The sequence below is a fragment of the Mustelus asterias genome, chromosome 18 (assembly GCF_964213995.1).
Source record: "Mustelus asterias chromosome 18, sMusAst1.hap1.1, whole genome shotgun sequence".
Lineage (NCBI taxonomy): Eukaryota > Metazoa > Chordata > Chondrichthyes > Carcharhiniformes > Triakidae > Mustelus > Mustelus asterias.
Window position 1 is genome coordinate 83,547,839 of NC_135818.1, and position 18,517 is coordinate 83,566,355.

General features: G+C 42.5%; 1 protein-coding gene across 5 annotated transcripts in view; it reads right to left on the bottom strand.

Annotated features, from left to right (window-relative positions):
- Window positions 1-18,517, bottom strand: part of ston2 (stonin 2) — a 115,819-nt gene that overhangs the window by 57,047 nt on the left and 40,255 nt on the right. For 4 of the 5 annotated variants that reach the window (XM_078234387.1, XM_078234388.1, XM_078234389.1 and 1 more), the window contains one exon: window positions 16,520-16,669. The exons of the other annotated variant lie outside the window; for it this stretch is intronic. In XM_078234387.1, coding sequence (XP_078090513.1) covers window positions 16,520-16,669 — 150 coding nt within the window. The remainder of the gene's footprint in view (window positions 1-16,519; window positions 16,670-18,517) is intronic. 5 annotated transcript variants of the gene reach the window in all.

Genomic DNA, 18,517 nt, shown 5'->3' on the forward strand with positions numbered 1-18,517 from the left:
GGATTCCTTTTGCCTTGCATCAGATGACCCTCCAGTGATGGGCATATTGGTCACCGGCAATGCATGCCCACCTGTTCCATTAGGAAGGTGATCAGGTTTCAGAAAGCTGCTGATGTCGGCAGAGGCCTGTCGTGAAAGCCTGAGTCTCCTGAAATATTGAGAGAGTCAATCCTCTGCTTATACATTTTATGTTTCCTTCCAGTTTGTGTCTATGTCCATTTCTTCTGCCCTGTGGATGGTCACGTGTTTGAGTTGAAGATAGTTGATGATTCTGGTGCTGCTGCTACAGCTGTTGCTTCTCCTCTTGTTCTCATTAGAGGTGCTGCATATGCTGGTTCCATATCGTGCTGAAGGCTAGCAACAGGGAAATGCAGCTGAAGGTTCGTGAAGTTGAAGACAGGTGAAGTGTCTTTCAAGAAGTTGGCAATCACATGTCAAGCACTGACAGCACTCTTTCAAAGAAGGAGCGATGTGAGCACCAGCTCTCACCTGACCATGACTGAAGCTCTTCAGTTTGTCCAATCAAAGCCTTCCCAGCTTGTCAGTTTCACTGAAGAGGCCTTTGCTGCTGTGCACTCATCTCAGTGATATTGGCGAATTGCTGATAGTTTAGGAAACAATGTTCCGTGGCTGTTAAAGCCAGAATTGAGGGTTAAAATTGTTCTTTATGAGTACTTAAAAAATGTAATTGGTTACCTTACAACTGTACGGCTGCTCCTCACTTGCCTTCAATCCCACCTGGTGCAACCAGGAAACGGGCAGGATGATGACGTCATGATTAACTCTCCCCATCCACCCAAACACATCTCTCCTTGCTTGGGAAAATTCCATGCATTAATCCTGTCCAAAGATGCTGCTTGATTTCAAATTAATTCTTCAAAGATTGCAAGCCTTGTACGGTAGCTTTATTGACTTTTTGTTTTAATTGTCTGGGTGAAGGCCCATCATAATACAAGACATCATTCAGTTTAAGAGGAGAGAATGCTCAAAAGATCAAATAATAATGGCTGAGTTATCTAAAGTTTCATTATCAAAAACTCCTAGGTTAAAATAAGGTTGGGCGGCACGGTAGCACAGTGGTTAGCACTGCTGCTTCACAGCTCCAGAGACCTGGGTTCAATTCCCGGCTTGGGTCACTGTCTGTGTGGAGTTTGCACGTTCTCCCCGTGTCTGCGTGGGTTTCCTCCGGGTGCTCCGGTTTCCACCCACAGTCCAAAGATGTGCGGGTTAGGTTGATTGGCCATGCTAAAATTGCCCCTTAGTGTCCTGAGATGCGTAGGTTAGAGGGATTAGCGGGCAAAAGATGTAGGGACAAGAGGGTAGGGCCTGGGTGGGATTGCGGTCGGTGCAGACTCGATGGGCCAAATGGCCTCTTTCTGCACTGTAGGGTTTCTATGATTTCTATGAAGGAGCTCTGTAGATTTGAGATCCTAAGAGAGAATGTGTTACCATAGAATGTGGTATGAGCCTTTAACTCAAAAGAGGATGCAGGGAATTATTCGAAATGGTAGCTCACCTAAAAAATGCCTTTCCTAAGTAGCAGCACTTCAAGCAAACTAATGACTGACACAATTGTAAAAAAAGTCCTAAGTAGGCATATAGGGCTAGAAACAAATAAATCTGTGGGGTCAATGATATTTATTTCTTACATATTAAGAAAAACAAGGCATGGAATTTGTGAGGCAATGGTGAACTTCCATTGGTTGATGGAGGGGAGGCAGGGGTGGGAGGGATAGGTGACAAAGGTGTAAATGAACACAGACCAGATCTTGTGCTCATTTCAAAGTGACCGCAAACTAAACTCAGGCAATGGATGCAATCAGCCTTTTTATTCCCCACATAATTTTGTAAACCTCAGCACTGATTTCGAAGGGACGGTCTTGCATAACCAACCTCTTCCTTTGAGGTGTTACATACCCAATGGACTTAGAAAGTCACATGACAGTGTAACTCAACCCAAAATACATGTGACAAAGTTCTATATGGAAAATTATATACAAACATACGAATTAGGACTATGCTTAAAGCAGTGTATATTCAGGGAACAGATAAGAAACTGGGGGAAGATTGGAAACAATGAGTATTAGTTAGAGTTATTTCAGGTGCAGGGAGAAGCTCAGATTTCTCAGGTGACATTGGCAGCTCAGGAGTTTTGATTGAGTTACACAAAATATGGGCAGAATTACGCCAAGTGAAATATAGTGCAGATAAGTGTATAAAGAGAATTATTTAAAGCTGCAAATTATGATCTGAGGGGGTGGTGGAAGCAGATTTAATAAAGTTCAAAGTGTCAGCTCAGACTCAATGCAGAACACTTTTGCCTCGGAATCCCACTACAGAGATTTGAGTACAAAAATCTGGGCTGGCGCTTTAGCGCAGAATTGAAGAAGTGTTGCACTGCTGGAGGTGCTGCCTTTTGGATGAGACCACAAAGCAAGGTCCATCTGCCCTCCCAAGTGGGCAGGAAAGATCCCATAACACAATTTTGAAGGAGAGCAGGGAGTTAACCCCTGGTGTACCAGCCAATATTTTTCCTTCAATCTACATGACAAAAACATTATCTGGCAATTCACACCTTGCTGTTTGTGGGGGTTTGCTGTGCACACATTAGTCACTGCGTTTCCTACAATATGATGTGGAGATGCCGGCGTTGGACTCGGGTGAACACAGTAAGAAGTCTCACAACACCAGGTTAAAGTCCAACAGGTTTATTTGGTAGCAAATACCATAAGCTTTCGGAGCACTACTCCTTCGTCAGATGGAGAAATCCCATTTCCACTCCATCTGATGAAGGATCAGTGCTCCGAAAGCTTATGGTATTTGCTACCAAATAAACCTGTTGGACTTTAACCTGGTGTTGTGAGACTTCTTCCTGTTTCCTACAATATGACAGTGACTACTTCAAAAGTACCTCACTGGAACAAAGCACTTTGGAACTTTGAGATAAGGAAAGACATTGTATAAATGCAGATTATTTTTTCAGAAGAGAATTAAAAAGTATAAATCTGCAAGGCTATAGGGAAGGATTAATTGGATAGCTCTTACTAAAGGCCTACACAGGAACAATGGGCTGAATGGCCTCTGCCTGTGCTATAAAATTCTGTTCTATTCTGAATGGGGTACCCTAGATATCAATGATAAGGATATCACTGTACCTAATTTGTCTTCAAAACCTCCCTGAAGCCACGAGGGACTGGCTGACAGATTGAAATGAGCAGGTTCATTCGTAAAAGCACCAAATACATTAAATTACTTTCTCAGGAAAGTACAGAGGCAAAGGTGCATTGGACTTATCAGCCATCTCAGAATCCATCAAACCGAGGAAGCAAGTCATCCTCAATTCTGAGAGACTGCCCGAGAATTAGCAATTTGTATTAAACCAGATTCAGAAACCTGAAGCAAATTTGCCCAATGTTCAGGCAATAGCAAATTAATTTGAGGCAATTTAAAATAAATTTGACACAAGGGAATCTATGGCAGATGAAATAGATAAGTGTAACTATTGCCACTTGCTGGATGCACCCAGTAGTACAACTTCCCATCATTACTCATAGTTAGTTGACTATTATCTGTGTTAAACATTTTTCCAGTCATCTCATAACCATCTTTTACATACATCGTATTTGTGACCAGTGAACTAAGAATGTACCAAAGATGTTGTTTAGAATTGAAGCAAACCAAGATGAGCTGCAGTAAGTTACATGTGGCATATGCAATGTGTCAAATCTCCCCTGTCCCGACATTACTTTTGCGGTATGATCATCAAGATCCCCATGATCCTAGAAACACCGCTAATTGTACTATCAATATGGACACATATCTGGACCCCAGCCTCAAGAAAGCATCACTGCCCATGCCTCACACACAGCCTCCACAAATGTTGCCCTTCACCACTTTCTACACAAGCCATTATAAACATTAATAAATTGTTTTCTCTCCTTGCAGAAGAGGGCACACAACCTTGGGAAAAGCAGAGACTTGGGCAGAGTTGTGCGAGAAGAGTTGCCCCTCACCAGCCTCTGGCAATGCGTGGACTCATGGTCTCCTTCATTTAACTAACCCTGATATCACAAATCAGAATATGCAATGCCCAACTTCTATCACAAGGTGGTGCCAATATCATTATCATGCTGCTTTTAAACTGGAAAGAGCTGCATGTATACAGTGCCTTTCGTGATCGTAGACTGTCCCAAAGTGATTTACATCTAATGAAGCACCTATAGAATGTAGTAACTGTTGTGGGAAATATGGCAATCAATATGTGCACAGCAAGATCCCTCAAACAGTAATACAAAAATGACCAGATCATCTGGTGTTAGGTGTTTAAAAAAACTTTCCCCTCAATATTCTGCATACTTAATTAAATGATGCAAGTTTCATACATTCTGCCATGGATCAGCAAAATTTTTGAACATGTCCAGTGATTTGCCTTTTCCGATGGAAATGCTGACAATATTTGCAAATGTGTCCAAAGGATGACCTCAGCCAGTACATGAAGTTTATTTGCTAAAGTATCAGTTGTGGGCGTCATCCGTTCTCACCCACACCCACCATCCCGACTATGTCAGAAAACCACTGCAGGGATGGGAAAGGGCAAAGTAAAACAGGAATCAATGGATGACATACAGTAATGCTATTTCGTAATTTCACCAGAGAATGATCTCACATGACAAGAAATATATCAAACAGCATATTGTAATTTGGGCAGTCAATTGAAAATAAACTAGACTAGAGCTTTACAGGTTGCTGGTTGCTAGGGAAAATAGCTCTTCACACCTAATAAGTTGGACGGATAATTCACTTCTTGCCTGGACATGGCAACATTAGAACTAACACACAACCACGACTATCAAGATCCTCAATCAGATTACCATTTACATCACAAGGTGGTGTATCAATAGCATTCAACACCACATTGTGGCAGACTACATTTTACATGCTGTGACATGAAAGACCTCTGACCGATCTCTACACCTTAGTGATGACAATAACACCACATTCTGCACCCTCTATTTTCCTTCTCCAGGTACAGTATGCTTCGTCGGTATAGTGCGCAAGAAACAATACTTTTCACTGTATGTGAAATTGTACGAACTAAGGAATAGCATGATGGGGAAATTGGTCAGCTATTTGGTACAATATAAGCAAGGCTGACTCCGCATAACTTTAAGACTATATGAGTAAATAAAACAAGGTCAGGTCAGGGATGACAGAGTCACCGACCTTCTTCTGTTACATCAAAGGACAAGATAAGGATATGAATGATGAGACACAGAGTTCTAGGAGGTCAGCAAGTTATGACATGATTAATGACATTGCTTATGATTCTATTACTAATCGAATTCCTGAATATGCTCTGGTCACGCAAACTGATAATGATTATGTATAAATACTGAACTGATTCTTTGTGTAACTGCGGACTTGAGGAGGAATTAGCAAGTTGTACCAACTGCTCTCTGAACTCAAGTTTTCAGCCAAAACTGCATGCAGTCTTTCGTAAATAAATACAAAGTTATTTAGTCAAAACAAATTTTGTTGAGTCTTTCTACCACAGTCAAGAAGCAGGAAAGTTTCCACTTCAACAGTATACTAATACATGTGACAATAATAAATCAAATCAAGAATAGGGGATGGCGCACAAATCATATCCGTTTTGATATCTTTGGTCAAAATCTGTTGTTCACATCAGGAAATAGATGGTGGCTATTAGTGCCTCTGATGGCTCTCTTTTTGTTACAAATCCAGACTGAGATGACAAACATTGCTGCTCCCTTGTTTTGTTGATTGTAAAGGGTCCCCACAATGATAGGTGCAAGATTTGAGTTGATTTGATTTATTATTGTCACATGTATTAGCATACAGTGAAAAGTATTGTTTCTTGCACGCTGTACAGACAAAGCATACTGTTCACAGAGAAGGAAAGGAGAGTGCAGAATGTAATGTTACAGTCATAGCTAGCATGCAGAGAAAGATCAACTTAGTATAAGGTAGGTCCACTCAAAAGTCTGAAGGCAGCAGGGAAGAAGCTGTTCTTGAGTTGGTTGGTGTGTGACCTCAGACTTTTGTATCATTTTCCCAACGGACGAAAGTGGAAGAGAGAATGTCCGGAGTGCGAGGGGTCCTTTATTATGCTGGCGATTCCCTAAGCATGAAAGTTGAGCTTTGTCTTGTAATTATTATTGGAGGTTTCCAGAACTATAAAACTTGCAAGTCACAAAGAAAGACATAAATAATGTACGAGAAGTTCTGAAAGAAACAAGTTTTAGTGAGGAGCTGAAGGAAATCAGCATTAGTAGAGAAATGGTTTTGGGGAAATTGATGGAATTTAAGGTGGATAAATCTGCAGGTCCTGATAATCTTCATCCCAGAGTACTTAAGTGGCCCTGGAAATAGTAGATCCATTGGTGGCTGTTTTCCAAAATTCTTTGGACTCTTGACTGGTTCCTACAGATTGGAGGGTAGCTAATGTAAGCCCGCTTTTCAAAAAGGGAGATAGAGAGAAAACAAAGAACTATAGACCAGCGAGCCTAACGTTGATACTAGGGAAGTTGCTGGAGTCCATTATCAAGGATTGTATAACTCAGCATTTGGAAGGCAATGGTATAATCAGACAAAATAAAAGGATAAAAGATAAAAGGATCATCCAGACTTGAAATGTTGGCTCCATTCTCTCCCCACAGATGATATCAGACTTGCTGAGATTTTCCAGCATTTTCTGTTTTTGTATAATCAAAGTCAGCATGGATTTATAAAAGGGAAATCGTGCTTGATGAATCTATTGAAATTCCTTGAAGATGAAACTAGTAGAAATGAACAAGGAGAACCAGTGGATGTGGTTTATTTAGACTTTCAGAAGGCTTTCGACAAGGTCTCACACAACATACTATGTAAAGTTAAAGCACATAAGATTCTATCTTATCTATTCCCTTCATAATTTTATATATGTTTCTGTAAGATCCCCCCTCATTCTTCTGAATTCCGTGAGTATAGTTCCAGTCTCTCTTCATAAGCCAACCCTCTCAACTCCGGAATCAACCTAGTGAATATCCTCTGCACCCCCTGCAGTGCCAGTACATCCTTTCTCAAGTAAAGAGACCAAAACTGTACACAGTACTCCAGGTGTGGCCTCACCAGCACCTTATGCAGCTGCAACATAACCTCCCTGTTTTTAAACTCCATCCCTCTAGCAATGAAGGACAAAATTCCAGTTGCCTTCTTAATTACCTGCTGCACCTGCAAACCAACTTTTTGCAATTCATGCACAAGGACACCCAGGTCCCTCTGCACAGCAGCATGCTGCAATTTTTTATCGTTTAAATAATGGTCCATTTTGCTGTTATTCCGACCAAAATGGATGACCTCACATTTACCAACATTGCACTTCATCTGCTAGACGCTTGCCCACTCACTTAGACTAACTAGATCCCTCTGCAGACTTTGGGGACGATTCTCCCATATCACTGCACTAATAAATTATTCAGTGTTTTTCCACCTTCACCTCCCCCAGGCTCAGGCTAGTGCGGGGTCGTCTGTCCATGAGTAATTCTACCGGAGATATTCCCGTGGTGGCGTGTGAGGTTGTCCTGTAGTCAAATAGCCAGCGTGAGTTTCTATTGATGCCAGTGACTGTTTTTTCAACCCGGCTATTAGGGTCTGGACTTTTGCTGGCCCATTTGATGCTGGGTGGTATGGTGCTGTCCTGATGTACCGAATCAAAGTTAGTGAAAACCGATCCATTGTCTGAAACTAACACCTCCAGAATCCTGTGCGTTGCAAACAAGGCGCGCGGTTTCTCATCAGTTGCCATTGTGTTTGCCAAGTTCAATTTGTAGATGTCCAACCATCTGGAATGGGCATCTACTATCACCAAAAACATGGACCCCATAAATGGGCCTGCAAAATCGACATGGAGTCACGACCATGGTCTACCCGGCCATTCCCACGGGTGCAGTGGGGCTGCCAGTGGCGCCTTCTGCCCTTGTTGGCATCTCTGGTTCCGGTCCACCAATTCCACTATGTCTGCGTCCAGACCTGGTCACCAAACATAGCTCCTGGCCAACATCTTCATTTTGGAGACTTCTGGGTGCCCATGATGGAATTCGGCCAGTATGGCTTGACGGCCCTGACTTGGGACTATGGCCCCCCCCCATGCTCCCCATAGCAGTATCCCATCTTCCACAGTGTTCTGCTCTCTTCTGCTCTAATAGGGGTGGAATTGTGGCTGAACTGGTCTTTCCACTTCCCCTATTAGCACCAGGTGCTTTACCTTTGCTAATACAGGGTTTTTTTTGTGTCCACAGGCGTATGTTGTGTGCAGCCACCGGGACGGTATCCAAGAAGTTTAGTGTCGTCACCATTTCTTCTACTCTGGGTACCAACGGTGGGGTAGCCTGCTTAGGGCATCGGCCACTCGAGTACCGGTGCTCCAACCAATATTGGTATGCTGCCAGTAATAATGCCCAGCGCTGGATCCGGGCTGAAGCTGTAGGTGGCACTGTTTTGTCCTCCTCGAGTAGACCCAGCAAGGGTTTGTGATCAGTGACGATCGTGAATTTCTGCCCTTATAGTACTGGTGGAATGTCTTCACTGCAAAAATTACAGCCAGACCTTTTTCGATCTGGGCATACTTTCATTCTGCTACTGCTAGGGCCCTGGAGGCATACGCTATTGGTCCTTCCTGTCCGTTTTGCCATCTGTGCGCCAGAACTGCGCCACCCCCGTTTGGGGACAGGTTGCAAGTGAGCACCAATTCTTTCTGGGATCGTAATGTGCTAAAACATTTTCTAAGAAGAGTCGCTGTTTGATTTTCTTGAAGGTCCGGTCTTGGCGGGCAGACCATTCCCAGGCTTGTCCCTTTTTTAGTAGCTGGTGTAGGGGATCCAGAATGGAGGCTGATGGAGGATAGTATAGAATTCTAGTATCAGGCCCTTCATTTTAGTTTTACCATAATAAGTAGGCTAGGTCAAGGTAATTATAAAGTGCCTTATATATATATTATAGTGAGAATTCACAATGTGCCTGGAACAAAATATACAAAGGTATTATAAACTGCAAAGGTATTATAGACTGTACAACCACAAATTAACCAAGTATTATAAGCTTAAACTGCATTTTCAATATATATGTATTGTGCGCCTTGGCCAACTTCGTTCTGAATGCAGCATGAAACACAGTGGTAGACAGGCCAAATTCTGTTAATACAATGGAGCACAGAAAAGCAGCTTCTGTTATCTGTTCTGGATATGTGAAAGGCAAGTTTAATCACAGGCCTGGTATGTAAGGCAGTGGACTTGTTCATGGGTAGCGAGGCTGGAGCAGTCTCTCAAGCTGAGAAAGGAGGCCCAGGTTCCAGCGAAAGAGTGACTCCTTCCACCAATTAAAAATCACAGATGTTAATAATGGCCTTGATTACTGGTAATGACGTGGGTTAGGTTTCCTAGGTAAAGGGGAAGGAATCTACATGGGAATAAGCTCCTATTCCTGTTGACAGGTGGAACGTTATTGGCTAAGGTAATAATATTGAATATTGTGATTAGGCCCTCCAGTCTGATTGACGAGATTAGACGGGATATTGAAATGTTCAGAATAATATAATAATTTTACCGGGCAATATTAGGTCAGAGAGGGCAGTCAACCCTCATTGACTGTGTCTCTCTCCTGATGCATGCATTAGCAAATAAATTCCTTTTCGTTCTTTAACTATTTACTGTCCTTCGCAGTCTACCTATTGGTCGAGTGAGGTTCAACAAGTACAGAGCATCTCAGGGGAACACCATCAGAAAATTCCTCTTATAGAGGCCCTGTTTTATATGAATAAATCACCAGTCGTAGAAACGACCGTAACTCCTGGATTGTGGTGAGGGCCAGGGCATCTTTTATTGCCCGCACCCGATCCTCCAGTGGATGTAGGGCTGACTTATCCACTTTGTACTCCAAATAGGTTACTTGCGGTGCTAAAAAGACACATTTCTCCCTTTTTAGGCACACCCCCGCTGCTGAAAAACCTTCTAAGGACTTCCTCCAGGTTCTTTTATCTTATCTTTTAAAAAGTATTTAGATAGTTACATGGGTACGATGGGTATAGAGGGATATGGGCCAAATGCGGGCAATTAGGATTAGCTTTGGGGTTTTAAAAAAAAGGGTGGCATGGACAAGTTGGGCCGAAGGGCCCGTTTCCATGCTGTAAACCTCTGACTCTATGCAGTGTTCTGCCCTTGTTTTCCCCGTAATGAGGACATCGTCCAGGTAAATGGCGACCTGTGGCAACCCTTGTAGTATGCTCTCCATCATTCCCTAGAATATAGCACGAGCTGACGATACCCCGAAAGGTAATCTTTTATGCTGAAAAAGGCCTTTCAGTGTGTTTATTGTAGAGAATTTTTGTGAATCTTCATCCAGCTCCAGCTGTAGATATGTGTGACTCATGTCCAGTTTTGAGAATAAGAGTCCTCCTCCAAGCTTTGCATATAGATCCTCGATCCTGGGAATTGGGTTTTTATCAAGTTGTGAGGAATGATTTATTGTCTGTTTAAAATCTCCACAAAGACAAACCGAGCAGTCCGGCTTCAGGATAGGCACCACCGGTGCCACCCATTCTGAAAACTGGACTGGTTTTATTATGCCTTCGTGTTCCAATGTTTTGATATCTGTACTGACCTTTTCCTTTAATGCGAATGGTACCGGCCGGGCCTTGCAGAATTTTGGGACTGCCTCTGGGTCGACGTGTAATGTTGCTTTGGCTCCTTTAATTGTTCCTAGCCCTGCCCAAAAAACCTCCGGGTATTTGCTCAGATGACCATTTTCCAGCTGGAAAATGTTTACCCAATCTAGCTGGATCTCCTTCAGCCAATTTTGCCCCAATAATCTTTGTCCCAAACCTTCCACTACCAATGGTAGCCTAACCAGTTGTTTTCCGTAAGCAACAGGCACATGGGCTGTTCCCAACATTCTCAGTGGTTCCCCTGTTTAAGTCCTCAGTCTTGGCGAAGTCTCGGTCAGGGATAAGGGTTGGAGTCCAGTGTGTATTTTGTTAAAGACTTTACCCTAGCACAGATATGGCTGCGCCTGTGTCGCCTTCCATTAAAATTGGACCTCCGTTCAGTCTCACAGATAATTTAATAGGTGCCGATTTGGTTATTGGTATGCAAAGCAGCTGTCCCTCATCGGAGGTTGGTGGAGCTTCCAGGATATGCATTTTCCTGTACCTCGGCCTATTTGTCCTTCTCGGAAATGTCGGTATTGGAACCTTGTTTTTCTTCTCCGACTCCTGACACTGGCAACAGTTGCAATGTCATGCCGGGCGGGGCTCTGCAGGGACTGCTGTCTGTCCAGATCTATTCGGCCTTGTTTAGGAGCGGTTCTGTGTGCGGCCCTGTATCCGAGTCCTTCCTGAGGGTGGCTATATAGTGGCCTGCCCTGCAGTGGTAGTCCCTTAACTCAGTTGCGCTGATGTAGTCGTCTACCTGGGGCAAAAGAGTAACAAGGGAGAGAATAGGGTCTCTTAGATGACCTTGTTGATCCTTATGTGCGGATCCACAAGAGATGGGTGAGATCCTAAATGAATATTTCTCATCAGTATTGACTGTTGAGAAAAGCATGAATGTTAGGGAACTTGGAGAATTAAATATTGATGTCTTGAGGAGTGTACATATTACAGAGAAGGAGGTGCTGGAAGTCTTAAAGCGCATCAAGGTAGATAAATCTGCGGGACCTGATGAGGTATATCCCAGGACGTTGTGGGAGGCGAGGGAGGAAATTGCGGGTCCCCTAGCCGAGATATTTGAATCATCGATAGTCACGGGTAAGGTGCCTGAAGATTGGAGAGTGGCAAATGTTGTGCCTTTGTTTAAAAAGGGCTGCAGGGAAAAGCCTGGGAACTACAGGCCAGTTCGCCTCACATCTGTGGTGGGTAAATTGTTGGAAGGTATTTTGAGAGACAGGATATACAGGCATTTAGAGATGCAAGGACTGATTAGGGACAGTCAGCATGGCTTTGTGAGTGGAAAATCATGTCTCACAAATTTGATTGATTTTTTTGAAGGGGTAACCAAGAAGGTAGATGAGGGCAGTGCAGGTGATGTTGTCTATATGGACTTTAGCAAGGCCTTTGACAAGGTACCGCATGGTAGGTTGTTGCATAATGTTAAATCTCACAGGATCCAGGGTGAGGTATCTAAATGGATACAAAATTGGCTTCTTGACAGAAGCCAGAGGGTGGTTGTAGGGAGTTGTTTTTCAAACTGGAGGCCTGTGACCAGCGGTGTGCCTCAGGGATCAGTGCTGGGCCCACCGTTATTTGTCATTTATATTAATGATTTGGATTAGAATATAGGGGGCATGGTTAGTAAGTTTGCAGATGTCACCAAGATTGGTGGCATGGTGGACAGTGAGGAAGGTTATCTCCAATTGCAGCAGGATCTTGATCAATTGGGCCAGTGGGCTGACGAATGGCAGATGGAATTTAATTTAGACAAATGCAAGGTAATGCATTTTGGTAGATTGAACCAGGGCAGGACTTACTCAGTTAATGGTAGGGCGTTGGGGAGTTACAGAACAAAGAGATCTGGGGGTACATGTTCATAGCTCCTTGAAAGTGGAGTCACAGGTGGACAGAGTGGTGAAGAAGGCATTCGGCATGCTTGGTTTCATCGGTCAGAACATTGAATACAGGAGTTGGGACGTCTTGTTGAAGTTGTACAAGACATTGGTAAGGCCACACTTGGAATAGTGTGTGCAATTCTGGTCACCCTATTATAGAAAGGGTATTATTAAACTAAAAAGAGTGCAGAAAAGATTTACTAGGATGCTACCGGGACTTGATGGATTGAGTTATAAGGAGAGGCTGAATAGACTGGGATTTTTTTCTCTGGAGCGTAGAAGGCTGAGGGGTGACCTTATAGAGGTCTATAAAATAATGAGGGGCATAGACAAGGTAGATAGTTAATATCTTTTCCCAAAGGTAGGAGAGTCTAAAACCAGAGGGCATAGGTTTAAGGTGAGAGGGGAGAGATACAAAAGTGTCCAGAGGGGCAATTTTTTCACACAGAGGGTGGTGAGTGTCTGGAACGAGCTGCCAGAGGTAGTAGTAGAGGCGGGTATAATTTTATCTTTTAAAAAACATTTAGTTACATGGGTATAGAGGGATATGGGCCAAATGCGGGCAATTGGGATTAATTTAGGGGTTTTTTTTAAAAAGGGCAGCATGGACAAGTTGGGCCGAAGGGCCTGTTTCCATGCTGTAAACCTCTATGATTCTACCTCCATCGGAATACCCTGTAACTCATGTGCTCCACTCACCGCCTTTTCTAAAGACGAAGCCAGCTGTCATGCCCGTTTACAGTCCAGCTGGGCCTCCGCCAACAGACGTTTTTGTATGGTCATGTTATTGATTCCACATACCAACTAGTCTCGGAGCATCTCATTTAATGTCAATCCGCATTCGCAAGCCTCTGCTAAGCGCCTTAATCTCGTCAGGAAACTAGTGAATGACTCCCTCGTCTCTCGGAATGCTGAGGAGAATCGGTACCTTTGTAGGATCAGAGATGGCTTAGGGTCATAATATTCTTTTACTAAGTTTGTCAATTTCTAGCAGGTTTTTGTGTCTGGTGCCTCCAGAAAAAGTTAAACTGCGCATAACAGCAAAAACTGCCGGTCCACAAGCAGTCAGCAGGATAACCCATTGCTTTTCATCTAAGGCTACGTCATTAGCTCTGAAGAAGTACTTCATATTGGGCCTAGTCTTACACTGTAGGGTCAAAAGAATCCAATTTCCCAAACAGAGGCATGTTTGCCCAGCAATGGCTTAACCTCAGTGTGTAGTGGTTAAGCAAGTTCCTTGGAGCACTCCTTTTTCTTCGTCGCCATTGGACCATCAATTAGGTTTCAATCAAGGAGTTCATATTCAAGCAGGCCAACCTCAATTGCCTGATTAAAGTCATCACAGGTCTGTGGGTTGGGAGGGGGGTCATGGCTGGGCCCAGACGTGGTTGGGGGGGGGGGGGTGCAGTGATCAGGCTGGTCAGCGAGCGGGAGGGTGGTAGACAGGGGTCACTGCGCATGTGCCGATCTTAAACTGACAGATTGGAACATGCGCGGTGGCCCACTCAGCACAGTGCTGCAGGCCTCTCCAGCGGGAATAGGCCCACCACCTGATTTTCATTATGATTTACGCTAGTGCACTCTGCAGTACACAGAGTGTAGGAGATTCATTTTGAAACTCCTGCTGAAAAAACCAGCATCATATACTCCAGTTTTCACGTGAATTTGACATTTAGAATTTTTTTGGGAGAATCACCCTCTATGTGGTCTCTGTACACTTTGCTCTACCACTCATCTTAGTGTCACCTGCGAACTTTGGTGCACTACACTTGGTCCCCAATTCAAAGTCATCTATGTAAATTGTAAACAATTGCGGTTCCAACACGGATGCGTGGGGCACACCACTAGTCACTGATCGCCAACCAGAAAAACACCAATTTATCCCCTCTCTTTGCTTTCTGTTAGTTAACCAATCCTCTATCCACGCTAATACATGACTTGTAACGCCACACACCTTTATCTTATGCAGCAGTCTTTTGTGCGGCACCTTGTCGAATGCCTTCCGGAAATCCAGATACACCACATCCACCAGTTCCCCATTGTCCACCACACTCGTAATGTCCTCAAAGAATTCCAGTAAATTAGTTAAACATGACCGATCTTTCATGAACCCATGCTGTGTCTGTCCAGTGGGACAATTTCTATCCAGATGTCTCGCTGTTTCTTCCTTGATGATAAGACTCAAGCATTTTTCCCACTACAGAAGTTAAGCTAATTGGCCTATAGTTACCTGCCTTTTGTCTGCCTCCTTTTTAAACAGTGGTGTCACATTTGCTGTTTTCCAATCTGCCGGAACCGCCCTAGAGTCCAGTGAATTTTGGTAAATTACCACAAGCGCATTTGCTATTTCCCCCAACATCTTTTTTAGTACCCTGGGATGCATTCCATCAGTCCTCCACTGTTCCTCAATTGTCCCACCATAAAGTTTTTGCTCCCAGTGTACCTTAGCAAACTCCTCCCTCATCCCACTGTAGTCTCCTTTGTTTAAGCACAAGACACTGGTATTGGATTTTATCTTCTCACCCTCCATCTGTATTTTAAATTCAACCATACTGTGATTTCTCCTTCTGAGAGGATGCCTAACTGTGAGATCATTAATTATTCCTGTCTCATTACACAGGACCAGATCTAGGAGATGACTAATCAACTCACTTTATACCTGAAGTTTTTGCAAGTTCTGCAAATAACTCACCATTTCCTTTTTTAAATGAAATGCAAGATTTATTATCTGTAAACATTTAATATCTGAACACAATTATAATTTAAATTGGCATCACTCAAACAGCAAAGTTCTTAGTTGATAGGTACAACAGTATTCTATGTTCAGAACAAAGGATATGAATCAAAAATAAAGTTAACCCATCACATTCTTCATTCAGTATTTTCATGCATACACATACTACAAAAATGCTTGAAAATATCAAACATTAAAATGTATCTACAATTTTAATTTTTCAGACTTTGGACAACAGAGGACCATGGGACAAACTCTACAAACTAACAGCTTTAATGCGAACGATCAAGGGCAAAATACTGCTGATGCTGAAAATCTGAATTAAAAACAGAAATAACATTTCAGGTCTGGTCCTGATGAGTGGTCACCAAATCAAATTAAAATCTTGTGTATTGGTCACAATTTTCAACTTTTTATGCAAATATTATTTTGGCCTGCCTTGAACAAAAAAAAAATCAACTCCAGTTAAAAAGCTACCCGTTCTCCAGCAAAATTGACCAGTTTACCTCATCATTCTGTAAATTAAGTTTCTTCCTGTTATATAGCACAAAACTGTACAATCAGGCTCAGCGCAAGTGGCAAATAAGCAATTATCAACACAGCTGACAAAATGTATTGATGCGAATAAGAAGCTTACTGACAGAAATATATCAGGTTTTATAAATATAAAAAAGTGCGTTCAAGGGTGCAAACATACTGTTGTAGCCTGGACATCATTCACAAATAATTGATAATCAGTCTTGTGATAGATGAACCACAGCTGGCCTGTTAGTCTATTCCAAACATTTTTTTTTGTGCATAATCACATATTTACTATTCTTTTTCCAGTTGTAGACAAGATTTCCACTTTTCTAGCGAACCTATGAAGCCCTGACTTAAAGTTAATACTGCATACTGGGTGTACATCAACACTGGTTATGGCTACCTGCCTTTTAAGTTGTTATTACACAGCACAGGCCAGCACACAGGGTTACCAAATGAAACTTCTGGACTTATTCTAGTCATAAATTGTGTTTGTATCTTTGTGTTATTTTTTTTGGCCAAATTCAAATGCAAAAGAAAAGTCTATACACAATTTCTAAAAAAGCAAACCTCTGTAATTAAGTATCTCAGTGAAGTGTACATTGTGTAGCATGCCAGATATAATGAAACTTGCTCTCTTACAGATCTGCGTCAATTTGTGCTTACCAGGAGACTCAGACCTGGAAATACTGTTAGTGTACAAATCATCTGTGTCAGTAGAATGCAGATCTGTGTCAGATCGAGCCAAACTCAGATTACTGGGTTCCTCAGAGTGTGTAGTCCAGCTGCCTTCCGAAGGAGGAGGCCCTCTTGAACCTAAAAGCAATAGACAGTGTGAGAACTGTAGCACAATAGCTCTATAAAGGGAAATAAGGTAGTAAAAAATCTTGTAGTCACTGACATTACAATCTTGTGTGTGTGAGAGTGTGGGAAGGTTTCTCTAAACATCACTTTAAATCTGCTTTATACATGTATTGTGCTCAGCTGCACGTATAAGGGCGTACTTCAAGAACATAACATTTTTGGGACTCAGATGATGTCATCTGGGCAACAAGGTGCTATCTTTATTTATGTTAATGTAACAAAGTGCTCAAGGCTGCTTATATGCTAGCAACAAGCTCCCAAATCAAATTAGATTTCACAAGATCATAGGATAATTACAGGTGACAAAAGTTATTCAGCCATTTTTATCCATCCAGAAAAGTTATCTGTTGAGCATCCAATTGTTTCCTAAATAATTCCAGGTGTTTCACTGCACAATCACATGATCACAGATCATTACAGCAGAGAAAGCAGGCGCTTGGTCCATCATGTCTGCACAGGGTTTCTGAATGAGCAGCTGACCCAGTTCTATTTCCCCGCCTTCTCCTCATAATGTTGCACTTTGTTCCTTTTCAGATAACAGTCTAATTCCCTTCTGAATATTTAAATTGAATCTGCCTCCACCACAGTCTCAGGCAGTGCATTCCAGATTCTAACCACTCGCTGTATTAAAAAGCTTTTCCTGAGATCATTTTTATATGTTGTGTACCTAAACCTTGTAGACTATGCAGGACCCAGATTTGGTCTCTGATCAGCTAATCTCATGCCAGATATCAAGGAACCAGTGTCACTGAAACCATACCATGTGAAAGCACTAGCATGTGAAGGGGAATGAGAAAATTGGTTACACATCGGAAAAGAAAGTACTAGAAAGTGTTTCTGGAAATCATACAAGAGGCTGTATCACATTCTACCAGATTGGTTTTAATTTCACTATCCCCCCCCCCCACACACACACACATGGTTTTTCCACATTTCACTTGCCTTCTACTAAGTCCTTGCCATTTGGCCTCTGAAATTGGAAGCATTCACTGCAACAAATGGACCAATAAATCACCCAGAAGAACATTTTTGAGAGCCAAAAAGTGCAGTCATGTAAAATCATGATAAGTAAAATTGAAAGGTATGTAGGCCGTATGTCCCAAAAATTGGCTAATTATTTTTATCCTACAGTGGGTAGCCATCGCTGGCAAGCCCAGCACGAGTACAGACCATACTCCACCAGCCCATGCTTTCAAAACCAAAACAAATGTCTACTGCGAGATGGGATTCTGCAATTAGGCAACATCTACTGAATAATCTTGAGTGCATTATCAATTTAAGATAATCAAACAAACTTGTAGCATGGCTTATTTACACTTGTCAGATGAGACAGACATTTCATATACAGGGACTGGTTATCTGCAAGCAAAAGGAATATGCTCAAACCTTTTTTGAAGTACCCAGGAGCATGGGAAGCCCCACTGCTTTCTCCATGGCAATGCCTCAGCCAGAGTAGACTTACTGATCAGCACCTTTTCTCCTGCGCTATAAATTGTGATCATTTGAAATTTGGAATTCTTGCATTTGTCCTGATGAATGCAAGACAAAAAGCTTTGGCAACATGTCTCTCTCTTCAGCAACATTTGAGTGCTTGTGCTGCTAATTGACTGTTTAGGTTAACTCTACCTAAATCTCTTTTCATCAACATCAGTCCCCTCAACATCAGTCTTCTTTCTTATCAATATTGCTATTTCTCCTCTGTCTCATATAATCTACTCCTCCTAAAGACATTAGAACTCATTTTGTTTATTTTTCACTCCGGTCCAGCTTGTAGCCAAGTCTTTATTATGCTATTGAATC